This window comes from Electrophorus electricus, chromosome 14, assembly GCF_013358815.1.
Source record: "Electrophorus electricus isolate fEleEle1 chromosome 14, fEleEle1.pri, whole genome shotgun sequence".
Classification (NCBI taxonomy): domain Eukaryota; kingdom Metazoa; phylum Chordata; class Actinopteri; order Gymnotiformes; family Gymnotidae; genus Electrophorus; species Electrophorus electricus.
Window position 1 is genome coordinate 1,014,828 of NC_049548.1, and position 13,823 is coordinate 1,028,650.

The following is a 13,823-nucleotide window of genomic DNA, read 5'->3' on the forward strand; positions in this document are numbered from 1 at the left end:
CTCAGAACGCAGCAAGTCAAGTCAGAACACATTCGGTTGCACCCTTTCCATGTTGTCCACCAGACAGTGTCACAGGACAGTGCAAAAAGCAGTGTCATCAGTAGAGTGCCCGTGGTGAGTGCCAGAGCATTTTTGAGCCCAGCAGAAGTCACAAGGCCTGCACAGCGCACGTGCCTCTGACCTCGGGGTGCTCTGTGGGGTGTTTAAGGCCCCCAGGGGGCCCCTTCACGTCCTTGGCTGGCTCCAGCTGGGAGCAAATGCCTCTCGTCTTCCTGCACTTCTCTCCCGTTCCAGCCACACGACGCACCACCTTCCGGATGACCTGAGAGACGGGGTCAAAGGTCACGCCACATTCCACGCATCTCACTCCCTTGCCGTTGTGAAACTAGATGGAGACATGTCCTGAAAGGTGAGGATGGGTAAAGGTGTCTGGGTTTTGGGAGGGTGTAAGGGTTACTTTTCTGGTGACAACGTTTCCGTCTTCGTCTGTGAATTGTTCCTTTGTGACTGACTCACCAGGAATGTTTTTGGCCTGATCGCCCTACAGAGGGAGAGGTACAAAGGGATTTACCTCTGAGGAAGCAAATGAATACACACACAATTACACTATCACGCATCCCTGCTGAAGCCGCAAACACCTCCATAAAGCAACAGGCCTCGTTGGTATGCCAGAATTCTCACTGGTAATTTGAAGATAAGTCTAAGTATACAGGTCTCAACCAAAAGAGTGATGGAGAGTCCTGGATCTCACACCATTTAGTCTTTCACAGCAACAGAACGCAAGACTTGCTAATTAAATGTCTAAATGCAGTCAGTCAAGAAGCACACATAGCAAAGACATTTAGGGAAAGAACCACATGAGTTTAAGAAAGCTATGCTGCATTTTCTCTTAGTATAATTTTCAAAAGATGTCATATAAACACGTCCAAGCAAGTAAATCATTAAGTCCGATAAATAAGTCAGTTCATAATGTAAATGATTCATATTATAACTGTCAAAAGGTAGAAAACAGCAGAGTAATTGGAGAGGTGACAATGCAAAGCAAATGTGACGATTCAGACGTCAGGGTGTAGGTGACATTACAGTAAAGCAACGTGGCCATCACTCCATGCTGGCACACAGACAGAAACTCCCACAGCCAGATACCTTCAGAATCACCCTGCGCCGATACACCCTGGTGGTCACTGTGTGTTCCTCATCAGAGCTGGAACCACTGTCCCTGTGCACCCCCTGCTGAAGGCAGTTCAGTACATTTCAGATGTCCCAGACCTCCTGACCCTCACGGGGATTAAATCTAAGATGTAGAGAGCTCCATACCACCTTCATCAGGCTAGGAAGCTACCCACAGGGCCAGGGTTTTAAAATTAGCAACAGTGAAATGAAAGTTTGTGTATGAGTGGAATGGCACCCAAATCTCTGCAACAAGCAGTTACTGGTGGGGTTTTGGGCTCATAAGGGACTCAAATACAGTACCTCGACTTTTGGCTGTGTTGAGTCTTCCTCCTCTGTGCTGTCCTCCGTGATGTCCCCACTCAGCTCATTCCTCGCAGAGTCTTTCAGAACTTTGCACTTGACTTTGGCTGCTGGCCCCTCGGCCTCAGGCAGAATGCCAGCGTGGCTCTGGGGTGCGGGATGTTCCCCATTCCTCGTCTCAGCTTGCAGCTCAGGGCCAGAGGATGCAGGCTGTTGGCTAATGAGAGAGGAAGGGTTAGGTAGTGGCACTGGCGCCTGTCCTCCTGGCCTAAGATTATGGATAGCAGGTATCAGATGGAGATATACAGTGTTTTCAATGGCATGAAGAAGGTGAGGGGACGGATCTCACCTACTCTCCTTTGGTACTTGCATATCAGTGCACAGCCCTTGACCAGAAGTCCACGTCTCCCTATTGACATCGGACACCTCTCCTTGCCACCCTGCAATTGAAGACATATCTTTTTCTGCCTGCTCCACTTGTGAGAGAATCATTTGAACCTCAGTCATCTCCTCATCCTCTGAGCCTTCCTCCAATTTATTGTCCCCCAAAAGGGACTTGAGTTTCTCCTGGCTCATCTCCTCTTCAGCAAAACCAGACCCACTGCTCTCCTTTGGGCCAAGGCCTCCGCTGGGAGGGGCGTCAGGCTGGACTGCTGATGCTTGGTGCGGATCCTGCACTCTCAGCAAGTGCTTGGTGAACACTTCTGGAACGCCGAACTCCTCCTCACTGTCACAGGCTTCCAGAGAGGCTGTCAACTCGTGGCTTATATGCAGGTCGTCTTCGATCAAGCCGCTCTTGCGACTGCAGGACCCTCTGCCTCCCAAAGAGGTGTCCTCAGGTACAACAGTAGGGGGCTGGGCATCCATGGAGGTGGTGGGCAGTGCTAGCTCACTGGGTCTAACGGGGGCTGTAGTGGGTGAGACTATGCTACTATCCTCACTAAAGAAATCGTCGTGGCGGAGAGGGGTGGGGGGCTCATAGCTCAGCTCTGTGGGACTCTGCAGCTCCAGATCGATGTTGTGGTAACCTGAGTGATACAAAACAGGGCAACTGAAGTGGAGGTACCACAACACACCTGCACAACGCCACTACCAGAGCAGCTGGTGAAAGGGACGACTTTTCACACACAGATAACACAAATGGCACAGTGATAGTGAGTGATAGTGAGTGATAGTGAGTGATAATGATGTTGAAATCAAAATGTGTTAATAGTGGCAAAAACATTAAGAGTATGTACCAAATTAAGTTACCTGTACACAATTGGCATATGTAAAGTGGTAGACTGTATATTAGTATATTGCATTATATTAATCTGGATCTACTATGAGTCATTTTAAATATCATGTTTAGAGTGATCCTGATATGAACAGCAGAAAGATAACACAGAACGACACTGAGGAACAGAGAACACAGATGTAGCAGATAAGACCTCAGTACACAGAGTCAGTTAAATGGTGAAGCTGGTACAGACGGATAATCAGGGATGACCATGAACACTAAGGGGCAGAAAGTTGGACGGAAAGATGCAACAATAAATAAATAAAATAAAATAAAATAAAAATCTGGGTGTGAAGTGAAGATGACATATGAAGGTTACCAACAGATACTAGCACGACAGAGCTGCTAATGCAGTGTTAGTGATGCTACAATTCCAGCTAGCAGTAAGTGGGCGGCCGTGGCTGGAGTTAGCGTGATCAGCGCAGCCACGGAACCAAGCTAGAGAGCGTGGTAGGAGTGCCGCTCCGCTGCACGGGGGCCGCGGGGGCAGGAAGGCAGAGGTGTCGCCGTGGGAACGGCCACGTGGCTGTGAAGGACAGCGGGTCTGGTTCGGCAGAAGAGGAGCTGTAGCAGGAAGGCTCAGAGGCGGGACGCAAGTTCTACAGGCATCAACAAAGCAACCATTCCACTTTTAGCCATGCTATCAGAGCCGCTAGGTGCGAGTGTGAAAGTGTAGCATTACTGTCATTCTTGTTGAAAACAAAAAAGAAACATTAGCCAAAGTAATCATGCAGACCAAAAGGAGTTCTCACGATTAATATGGTTTCAGATATCTACTTCAGAAAAGCCCATATATAGTATTACAAAAAATGCATGCTCCAAACTTTGAAACTGTGTTTTGCTTAGGATACTGTATATAAACAAACTTTATATAAATATAGCATGAAGCAAGGTCTTAAGCCCATCACATAATGAAGTGTAAGGCCAGAATGGAAAAAAACACACACAAAAAACAACAACCCAGTCCATCAGACATTCCATGCAGTGAACAATAATGTTTTCATTATTGAGAGATGGGATTAAGCTTTAATTAGCAAAGGCTTTTGATAGTCATAGTTGCATGCCTTATTGCTTTACAGACATGTACGATACATACAGTTAAACATAGTATGGAATCACACTGCCCAGGGCTGGTCTGAGTCACACCAGGCTGAGTTAGGGGCAGTGTGGGTAACTGGACAATCAAGTGTGGACAGTGAATTTAGAGTTTGGTGTTGATTCGAATTTAGATTTGAATTCAGAGCAATAAGTGTTTAGCCTTTATGATGTTCTACTTCTGAAAGATCTAAGAATGAGATAAGAGAAGAAACAGTTCAGCTAGATGGGGCTAAACTTTACCATCAGCCTGATCCCGGCAAACTGCGTTATCATCTGCAAAACATCTTGTGCCTGAAATGTTACCATAGTCAAATATTGGCCCTTCCAGCAATGTCACAATATCCATCCGATTGATCTTTGTCAGCGCTGTAGTTAAGGCATCCGCTAAAAGAGGAGAAGAGAAGCACACAGATTCAGACACACTACGGGACCAGACAGACGTGCAGCGAGTTAAAACCAGTCATGGCCTAAAACAAAAACGTTTTAGTAGATTGAGAAGAGCCCAACTCCACTACAAAGCCCAAGTGGTGGACGTTCTGAAAGTGATGGTGTCCCATCACTCCTGCCTGCACAGTAATTCTGAAAAATACACCAAAGTTCCCACAGAGAGGAAGCATCACTGAGGTGGTTGGATATCTACACCTAAGCAATATGGTACTGTAGAGATGTTACCTTAGGACTGATCTGACATCAGTTTCTGTCATAAGGTTTAATGTTGGAGTTCTGGTACAAGAGCCTAGTCTGCATCAGGGTAAACAGGTGCTGTCTACCCAAAGAATATAGCACACACAGTATGGCTACACAATACTGAGAAAACAAAGCAATAAAAGAACTTACTTGTGGCATTTTTACCATCTCTGCTAACCCATTTCTTTAATAGCATGAAACTCTGAGCTGTCAGTGAGTTGGGGTTCTCCACACGGATGTAATTTATCTCATCAACCGAAAAATCCATTTCCCTGGCCAGCTCTGCAACACATTAAAAATAGAAGAGCAGTTAGTCTTTCTCTCTCTCTCTCTGTTAGTCACTCTCACTCGCCCTCTCTCCCAGACACATGTACGTAATACTGCAGTGTGGGCAGCCGGTACACTGCAGATGGCACGCCCTACTGATCACACTGATCACAGCCAGGGCTGAGCTGAGGACACAATATCAAACATAACCATATTCCCCCCGAACACAAAAACACATGCCAGCAAACCGAATCTTAAAAATGCCCATTTATAATGTTAGGCTCATTGTTTCTAAATAATGGAATAATGTCAAACTGTAATAGAAACAAGCATTTCGGTTTCTTTTTTCTCCCACAGAGTTTCAGTTTGTCCTCTAGGTGGCGACTTTTCCAAGGGTTGGTCCTCTTACCAGTCCAGCTCAGGCCAAGGTGGTCAGCCACTATAGCCATACGCAGGTCCGTCCTCTCACAAGGACTTTGAGGGCCTATGAGTACAAAACAGCATTTTTCAAAATTCATAAATGTTTCATCAGTAAATAAATACAAGGAAAAAAGGAAAGAAGGCTCTACCATTTTCTGGTCAAACCTGAGTGTGTTTAATTAGAAACTGGCATAACACTTAATTAACAAATAATTCAAGAAATAAATATTGGACATGTTGACCAGAAAAGAGCATAAATATTTTGTTATTAGTCAGTAGTGTTAAAAGGTTAGATTTGTGAAAAATGTATCCTACCAATATATCAGGTGGCCTAATCCCTCTCATAATTAAAAAAGAAAATAAAAACTCACCAGACAAGAACAAAACTCACAAATAAAAAACAAACATGATTCAAATGTCTTTATAGATACTGCATAAGGACCAAAAGTGAAACAACTGTCAAATGAAACTTAACATGCGAGCACCCTTGGTGCTATACTAAAACTGCATAAGCTTGTACAATCTACTACACACTCCTTAGCACTTCACATTAGCGGGAAACCAGTCAAATGTCCAGCACTCCACTCACACTAGCATGCTACTACAATAAGGTTGGCTACGTCACGCAGAGTGACTTAGGAAATCAGAACAGGAGACACAAGTACACAAAGAGAGAAAGATGACAGAATGGTAGAAATGACATCTAGTTAGGTCACGCCACAGGCAATCACAACGGTTCATGCAACTAAGATCATACAAGTGTAAAGTTTTACAAACTAGGCTCGATATCCACGCCGGGGGCCACTTCAGGCCCAGCACCCTGACTGCCTTCACTTCCACCAGTCCTCTTACTTCTCCTCCTCTTCCTGTCTCTGCCGGCCTGCTCAACCTCTGCTCTCACGTCTCTAGCAGACCTGGATGTACTGGAGGGTTGGGACACTTCTGACAAACAGGCGTTCCTGGATGTGCCGCTTTCTTCATCCTTATCATCTGCCTGCATCTTTTTCTCTTCATTGGAAAGGCAGTCCGCAAGCTTCACTCTTTCACTAGGCTTCGCGTTCGTGCTTCTGCCAGCATGCTGTAACTGCTCCTGTTTCATCTTACATACCAATCTGCTAGAATGGTGCATTTTTGATGTACCTTTAACTAGTAAACTATATGACGTAACTATGTGACGTGTTCTAGCCTGCTCGTCCGATAATGTGCTAGTCTTACTTTTTCCCTTTGATGAAGTACTGAAAAGAACCCTTTTAACCTCCAACACAGGGATTCGAGATTTAGGCCTCACATTTGGGAAGGGATCTAGTCTATTGCGGGCCACTGCTTTGATTTCTTTGTTTGGTCTCTGTAAACTTACCACAGCACTTCTAGAACCTTGTGCTGAACGAGGAGCTCTTACTGGCAACCTGGACTTCAGCGGTTTTCTTTTAAAGTCCTTGCACTGTGAGGTTGTGTCTGCTTTGTTCCTAGCCACAGCCTCTCTAACTTTATCTGAGTCTGTTCTGAGTGAATCTGCAGGACTGTTTAACTGCTCATGAGATCTGGGTGTTCGAGTGTTGATGTTCGAGTGCTGATGCCGCTCAGTGATACTGTGCTGTGTGTGGTCAGTTCCAACGTTTGGGGCTGCTAGGTTATTGTTATTATTGCAGTTTACTGTCTGGCAGTATCGTCTCTGCTCTGCCTTCGATGAATCTGTCCTTTTTATGGACTGATTTTCTGTACTTGTTTCTGGTCTCATTTCTTGTGAAGCCAGTGATGGTTTAAGCTTAGAACTGTCCAAGTTCACACACACCAAATCCTTTTTCTCACCAGAGGCAGCTTTGACTCCTATCTTAAAAGAGGAACACAAATTAGAACTGACTTCTGAATATGAGGGTGGCTCCATAATGTTGTTGTGAGCTGAGGTGTCCGATCGGTCAGTGCAAATCTGAATGATATTGTATGAAATCACCGTGTTGTCATCCTGTGCTCGTTCTACTGTCTGTGGCTGTGATGTGGCTAGACCAGGTTTCCTGATCCCTTCCCCCTCAGCCCCTGATCTCCCTCTGTATATGTGCTCACCAATCTGAAAAAACTGCAGCCTCTCTTCAACAAAATCCCTCTTGCTCATGTCAATCGCACCACTGCGGGTCATCTCGAACATCTTCCCTTCATGGAAGGGGAACGGGTTAGGTTCACTAGTCGGTGTGCTTTCATCGGTTGGAGTTCTCGCAGGAGTTGTGTCAGGGGTAGTTGTCTGGGACTTGTCTTCTGCAGCGAGCCCAAAAGGCTTGGGCTCATCATTTTTAATCCTAGCATCGACAACTTCATCATCGCCCCCTTTACTTGACCAGGGGTCAAAGTCCAAGCCTTTTGTAGCAATAGTTTTGAATGGGGTGTTAAACTCCTCATCTAGCTTGTAGCTGAAGTAAGTATCTGAAAGTCCCTCTTGAGTAGATTGTTTCTTGTCCTTTTCATTGTCTTTTCCATTTTCGGATTTTATAACTGAGGAATTAGTCTTAGTTTTCACTTTTTTATACTCTTCGGTTGGCGATTCCTCCTCAATTACTTCAAGTTTACTTTGGCTGAAAGAACGGTCACTAGGTCTAAGCGTTCCTTCGGATGCCCAAATGTCCTTTCTGTTGTCATTTGAAAATCCAAATGGTTTTCCGTTGAATTCATTAAACCCATCGTCCTCATCTTGAAAGTCATATCCATCTAGAGAATCGATTTCCGTGGCATCAGTGTCATGAGAGAATTCAGCAGTTGTTGCTATTGAGCAGTCTGTAATAGACTGATCATTGCCATTCTGTTCGTAGTCATAATCGTCTCCTTTGCTGTTGCCATTTATCGCAGGTTCTTTATGATTCCCATTCTTGTCATTATTAGATTTAGTTTCCTTTTCATCTTTCTCTTGATCATCAAGCTTAAAAGTATATTTCTTTATAGGAAAAGGCTGAAATATCGATTCATCTTCACTTGAGTCACTGTCATTAGCTCCCGGGGGCACAGGGGATGGAGGCTGAACTCTAATTATGGGTTCAGTAAGCAGATGTTTGTCATGTTCCTCCTGAAGGTTGACCTCCATCATATCAGTGTCAGCCTCTGAGGATGGAGAAGATCCTTTTTTCTCGGCATGGGATGAATCAGAGTCCAAAGGAGGGGGTGGGGGAAACTCTATGTATGCAACACGTTTGTCTTTACTTGGTTGTCCCATGTCCAGAGTTTCATTGGTTGGCTCAGCTGCTGTGCCCTTGGCTGGTCCTTTGAGTGAAAAGGCTTTTCCTTGCTCCGAATCCTCTGATTCCTCTGAAACCTCAGCGATTGGGCTAGCAATGCCTGGCATGAATGCCATGAAAGAGTCGGGAGTTCTAGAGGTTAGGTCATAACTGACTTCCTCTGAGCTAGGCGTTTCTGGGGTCATGGGGCTTTTTCCAGAGCTATCAAGAAAAGATATCTGTTCAAGGGTGTCATCATCAGGACTACCCTGAGGAGATGTTGCCTGCCTTTGTTTGACTGTGTAAATTGTTCGGCTCTCTGAGAGTTTTTTGATGGATCCATTCGACCCTCCCACTGAATCTTTCTCACCTTGTTTTCCCACTTGTACACTAACGTAAACTGGTAATGTTTTTAATCCCTTGAAACTCTCTCTGGTTGTGACCGTAGATAACTTTTCCACCGAACTGGTGTCACTTGGGTTACCTGAGCTTGGCTCTCTCAAAGTGCTACTCTCTAAAGAATCTTTAGACTTCTTTGTTGCAGCCTCTGAGCGACCCTGCACTCTTGTTTTATTCGGGGTTGGTATCTGTGAGGTGCCCTTTTCTGGGTGCTTAATTACTGTGTCTTGCTTTGGTTTTTTGGCCTGATCAGCGTTTGGGGAACAAGATGATGCTCTCACAGGAATTTGAGAGTCTGTCTTTTTTTTCAGAGTTTTAAATTGCAAATCATTGCTGTCTAATTTGATCTCCTGAACTGTCGACTCACTTTTTAAATGTTGCCCCTTAATAGCAACACTTGTTATACTTTGATTATCAATAATACTAGCATTTTTTATGGAGTAAACGATTTTTTCTTTACAACTTTCACTAGTTATCTCCTTGGCCTCATCACGATTTTCATTTGTGTCAGTTTCTAATTCTGTAACCTTTTGAAACTGCTGTTTTTGTTTAAATACGCTACTTGAAATGTCAGATATTTCTGTTAAAAGCTTGGCTGATTCTTTTTCATTCGATTCCCTTGGGAATGTAGTTCCCAATTTACTACTGCACAATCCTTGTCCAGTGGTTCCTTTATTTGTCTCATTCTCAGCAACCTTTTTGGGAGGCTTTGTTTCCTCTGTAGAATCAACCTTGGAGGTCTTTGATCCAGTAAAAAGCTGATAAATGGGTAACTTACTTTCCTGTTTTTTAGTGGGTGGTTTTGACTGTGTGGTAGGCATACTGTCATCTTGTCGCTGGGCTTCTGTTTCAAATTTTAGTCGGACAGAGCTCACTCTGGAAGGCTTCACTTGAACTGGGGGAGAAGCATCACTTGGCTTTGACTCCTGAACTTTTTCCTGTTTTGATTTATCCTCATTTAAGCGTGATTGCACACACCTCTCTGGGCTGCTTGGCAAACTGGCACTTCTTCTTTCATTTGTGCTGCCAAACAGCATCTGCCTCCCTTTGCCCCCCTCTTCAGACTGCACCTCACTCCTCCCCCTTCTTTTCTCGGGACTGCTGCATACTGAGCTTGGCCCTGACCGCGTCTCCCTCAAGTCTCTTATGAGCGGTTTTTTCTCAGGGGACTGAAGCTCATCATTTAGCTTTTCTGTTTTGTCTCGGAAAAACTGTGAAACTTCACTCAGTTTTTCCTCTGCCTCTTTAACAGTTCGATCGACCCGATCTTCATATATAAGTTTCTCTCTATTTCTGTCCTGCCTGTCTTGGGTAAAACGCATCCAGACTGAGTGTTTGGGGCTTCCAGGCTCTGTGGTATAATGCAACACAGTCAGTTTGTCATACTGATCATCTTTATGAGTGAATTTTCCTGATTTGTCTGATGTGTCCCTTGCTGACCTGAAAATGGGCTCCTTCTTGGGACCAGAGACCTTTTCTCCATAAAATCCTTTTGCTCCTTGCACTTCAGGGGTTATTATATCATGTGCCTGGTTTGAGTCCTCAGTATCAGAATGAGCTATGTCTAATTTTTCAGAAAGGAGCATTTTTTCAGCAAATTTATAAGACTCTCCCCTCAACTCAGACAATTCATCATCATGATACTCAATGGAATGCTGGCTCAGGAGTTTAAAAGCTTTATATGAGTCATCAGCAACTAGCTGGGCTGAACTGGGTCGACTGTCTTCCTCCTGAGACACAGGTGTATTGACTCTAGAGGTTTCCAAGAAAGGGGGCAGCGTTTCCTCAACAGTAAGCTCTTCTTCTTCCTGCAGAGCCTCATAATCTCCCTCAACTCTATCAGGAAGTTCCTTCAGACTATGGCTACCTTTGCATATATATTCTGGGTGTTTCTTTGTTTCTCTTATGATTACTTCTGTTGGGTCCGTCGTGTTGCCCTTCTCTATGTGAACCTCAATTATTCTTTCAACTTTGGGTTTTGTGTCCTTTTCAAGGAACCGTGGGGTTAATTCATCCCCTTTTATAGATTCCTGACCAGCCTTATGTTCAAATAAGCCTGCCAGTTCTTTGGAGGGGTCTCTTCCTGACTGAAAAGCTTTCATGATGTCTCGAACGGACATGGTTTCTTCTATCCTGTCAGAGCCTGCCTCTACTAGCTTGGGTTTGTGGTAGACCATTCTAGTGGTGGTGGTGATGTGTGTCTCCTCTTTCAGATGCATACTTTTACTCACTAGAGAGTCTTCTTCAGAACTAACTTTCATCTGGAAAGCTTTTGCTCTGTCTTTAATGGAGCCAGCTGCTGGCTCAGGTTCAATGCAAGCAGGTGATGTCAAGGGTGCTGCATCTTCCATTAGGGGCTCACAGGCCTCCTCAGGATGTTCATAGCTCCTGATAACATGAACAACCTCTGTTCTGGTTTCTGTTATGACTGGCGGAATGGGAACGTCTGTAAACAAGGGTTTGGGCCCTGTGCTCTCTGCACTTTGAGGAGCCGAGGGTGTCTTTTCACTTCTGGTTTCGAAGCCGCTGTCTGAGAGGGGGCTTTTATCTTGTTCATGGGAAAATTCATCAGGCGATTCCAAAATGGCGTCTGTGCCGCTATACGAGTCAGCTAATTTGCACAGATCTTTCTCTGAAGGAGAGGTGCGCATGCCTGGAGGAGGCATTTTCAGCTTATGCTCGGGTTTCAGACTACGCTTTTGTTTTTCCTCTCCCTCCGTCATTTCATCATATTTGGTCTTTGCACCAGAAAGTTTAGAAAGGGAGCTAGCGCCAATGTCATTCACTAAATAGTCAACAACCTTGGCTAAACTGAGATCTTTGTCTTGCACAGACTGTGGCTTAACAGGGAGAGTGGGATCGAACATGGGCAAAGGTCTCAGAACATTCTCCTGGGCCTCCTCTATTTCGTCTTTAGAGAACTCTTCCCATTCGTCATCGGAGGCCTTAGTGGACGCTCCTGTCTCACTCAGAACATCTTTACTAAGAATTTCACCAACTTTGACAAGATCTTCTTTAACTTTCTCAACCAGACTATAAGGTTCCTCATCTTCCATTTTAGGTTCTTTGGAAGCCTGAGACTGATAGGTTTTAGTTACAGGAATAGGGTCAGTTTGCAATATGGCTGACATTCTAATCAGATCCTCCTTCATATCTGCCACATCCTTCAGCATCTCTTGACTGGATGACAGTTGTGAGGCAGTGGCTGCTATAAGTGGTGCAGGAGGAATGAAGAGTGGGGGTTTGGGGGGTTTAGGTCTAGGAGTAGATGATGGTGTCTGAGTGTGTGTCTGAGGTACAATCATAATTTTGTCTGGTACTTGTTTTCCTTGAGGCTCAGGGAGAAAATTTACTAAGGAGAACACCGGTACCGTCACAGAAGCAGAAGATATTGGGGTGCTGGAGGGAGCTGAGGATCTAAGTGAGGCATAAACTGAACTGGACACATTTGATCTAAGTGGAGATGACATTGATTTCAGTGTGTCATAGTTAGATGATGAGTAGGCATTAAGAGTTTTTTCAGCCTCACTGAAGGCTGTGCTAACGCTGGATGTAGCTGGGTGCGTTGTTGCCTGTATCCTCTCCTGTAAACTGCAAGTCCCTCCTGAGAACAGACGAGATGACGCAGATGATGAAGATGGGTACTTGATCAGTGAAATGGATCCATTGAGCAGCACTGTGTCAGGGGAGGCTATAGTAGGCTTTGCTGGTGAAGAAAGTGATGACAGAATTGATCCCTTAGAAACTGTAGTTCCATCTGCAGGAGTTTTAATAGATGACAGACTTGATATAGTTCTAATGGGGGATGTTACTACAGTGGCTGAAGAGACAAGTGTTGATTTGAATGACAAGGAAGAGGTGTAAATATTTGCAGTTGATTTTGGACATTCGGGTGGGGTTACTGTAGTAAAGGTTCTATCAAGTATGGGTCCCGGTGATGGGACAGAGATAGGTCTCGCAGACAATGAAGCAGCAGGTGCCTTGATTGACAGAGGATCTGTGCTGGCTTTAAGAGATGATGACATGAAACCAGTAGAAACTGGTCCCGGGTACTGGGCTTGCTGAACAACAGTCTTTATGGGAGATGAGATAGATCTGTATGTTCTAATGGGTGATGCTATGTCACTAATGGACTTAGCAGGAGATGCATTCGTGGTTCCCAGGGTGGACTTGAGTGGAGAAACTGAGGATATCGACCATACTGACTTTAATGGCGAAGCAGCTGGCGTGTGGGAAGGTGAGTTGGAGAGGGAACCCAGTCCACATTTTGTTTGCCCAAGGACGGTAACAGGAGTAGCCGACCATGCCTGGTAAGATCTTGTTGAAAAGACAGGTTTGTGAGCGTAACCAGCAGGCAGTGTTCTTGCTGTACTTCGTTCAACTGTTTCTTTAAACAGACAAATGAAAATCCAACACAAAATCAACAAAAAATTGTTGAGAAACAGAGAGACCAGAAGGAAAAAATTGGTCAGTGGTGCTTGTATCATAGAAGGAGGCAGAACAATGTTTTCATGGTGGTATGAAATGAGGTCAATGATGAAGCCAAAAAGATGGAACCAAAAAAGATCCACTGTGATTCATGGTCCACAAACAGTACACAAAATATAACTGAAGTCCCACAAAGCACATATAGCAACATAATCACTGAGACAATGACCAACAAAAATGCAAAATGGCAAGACAAATGCAGACAATCCAGAGTAAACAAATTCTCTTTTGACTTTAGATGTGCTACATTCCCCTGTCACTGGCTAGCTTGATTTTACTAAAGTGCCTTTTATCTGTTTGGTCTGAAAAATACAGTTTCATCCCAAATTTGGATATTCTGACAAAACAGAAGTCTACAGAAATATCCTAGTTCTTGTGCTACAGCAAACCGTATAATGGCAAAAGGCAGGCTAAGTGACAAGGTCTTAAGTTCATAGCAAGTCATCATGCAGGACTAAGTAATCTTGGTGTCAGGCATTTGAATGCAAATGGTGAAAGCACCTGAGAGAAAGTCT

General features: G+C 44.5%; 1 protein-coding gene across 15 annotated transcripts in view; it reads right to left on the bottom strand.

Moving 5' to 3' along the window:
* The window catches only part of ank3b (ankyrin 3b), a 104,933-nt gene that overhangs the window by 2,192 nt on the left and 88,918 nt on the right, over positions 1-13,823 (bottom strand). For 9 of the 15 annotated variants that reach the window (XM_035533851.1, XM_035533852.1, XM_035533850.1 and 6 more), the window contains 8 exons: positions 5,214-5,288; positions 4,688-4,819; positions 4,091-4,234; positions 1,823-2,501; positions 1,474-1,690; positions 1,147-1,233; positions 458-541; positions 175-322 (listed from right to left, as the gene is read on the bottom strand). In XM_035533851.1, the coding sequence (XP_035389744.1) occupies positions 175-322; positions 458-541; positions 1,147-1,233; positions 1,474-1,690; positions 1,823-2,501; positions 4,091-4,234; positions 4,688-4,819; positions 5,214-5,288 (1,566 nt within the window). Of the gene's footprint in view, positions 1-174; positions 323-457; positions 542-1,146; positions 1,234-1,473; positions 1,691-1,822; positions 2,502-4,090; positions 4,235-4,687; positions 4,820-5,213; positions 5,289-7,285; positions 13,208-13,823 lie in introns of all 15 variants that reach the window. The other 6 variants (XM_035533839.1, XM_035533838.1, XM_035533840.1 and 3 more) reach the window with 3 other exon arrangements.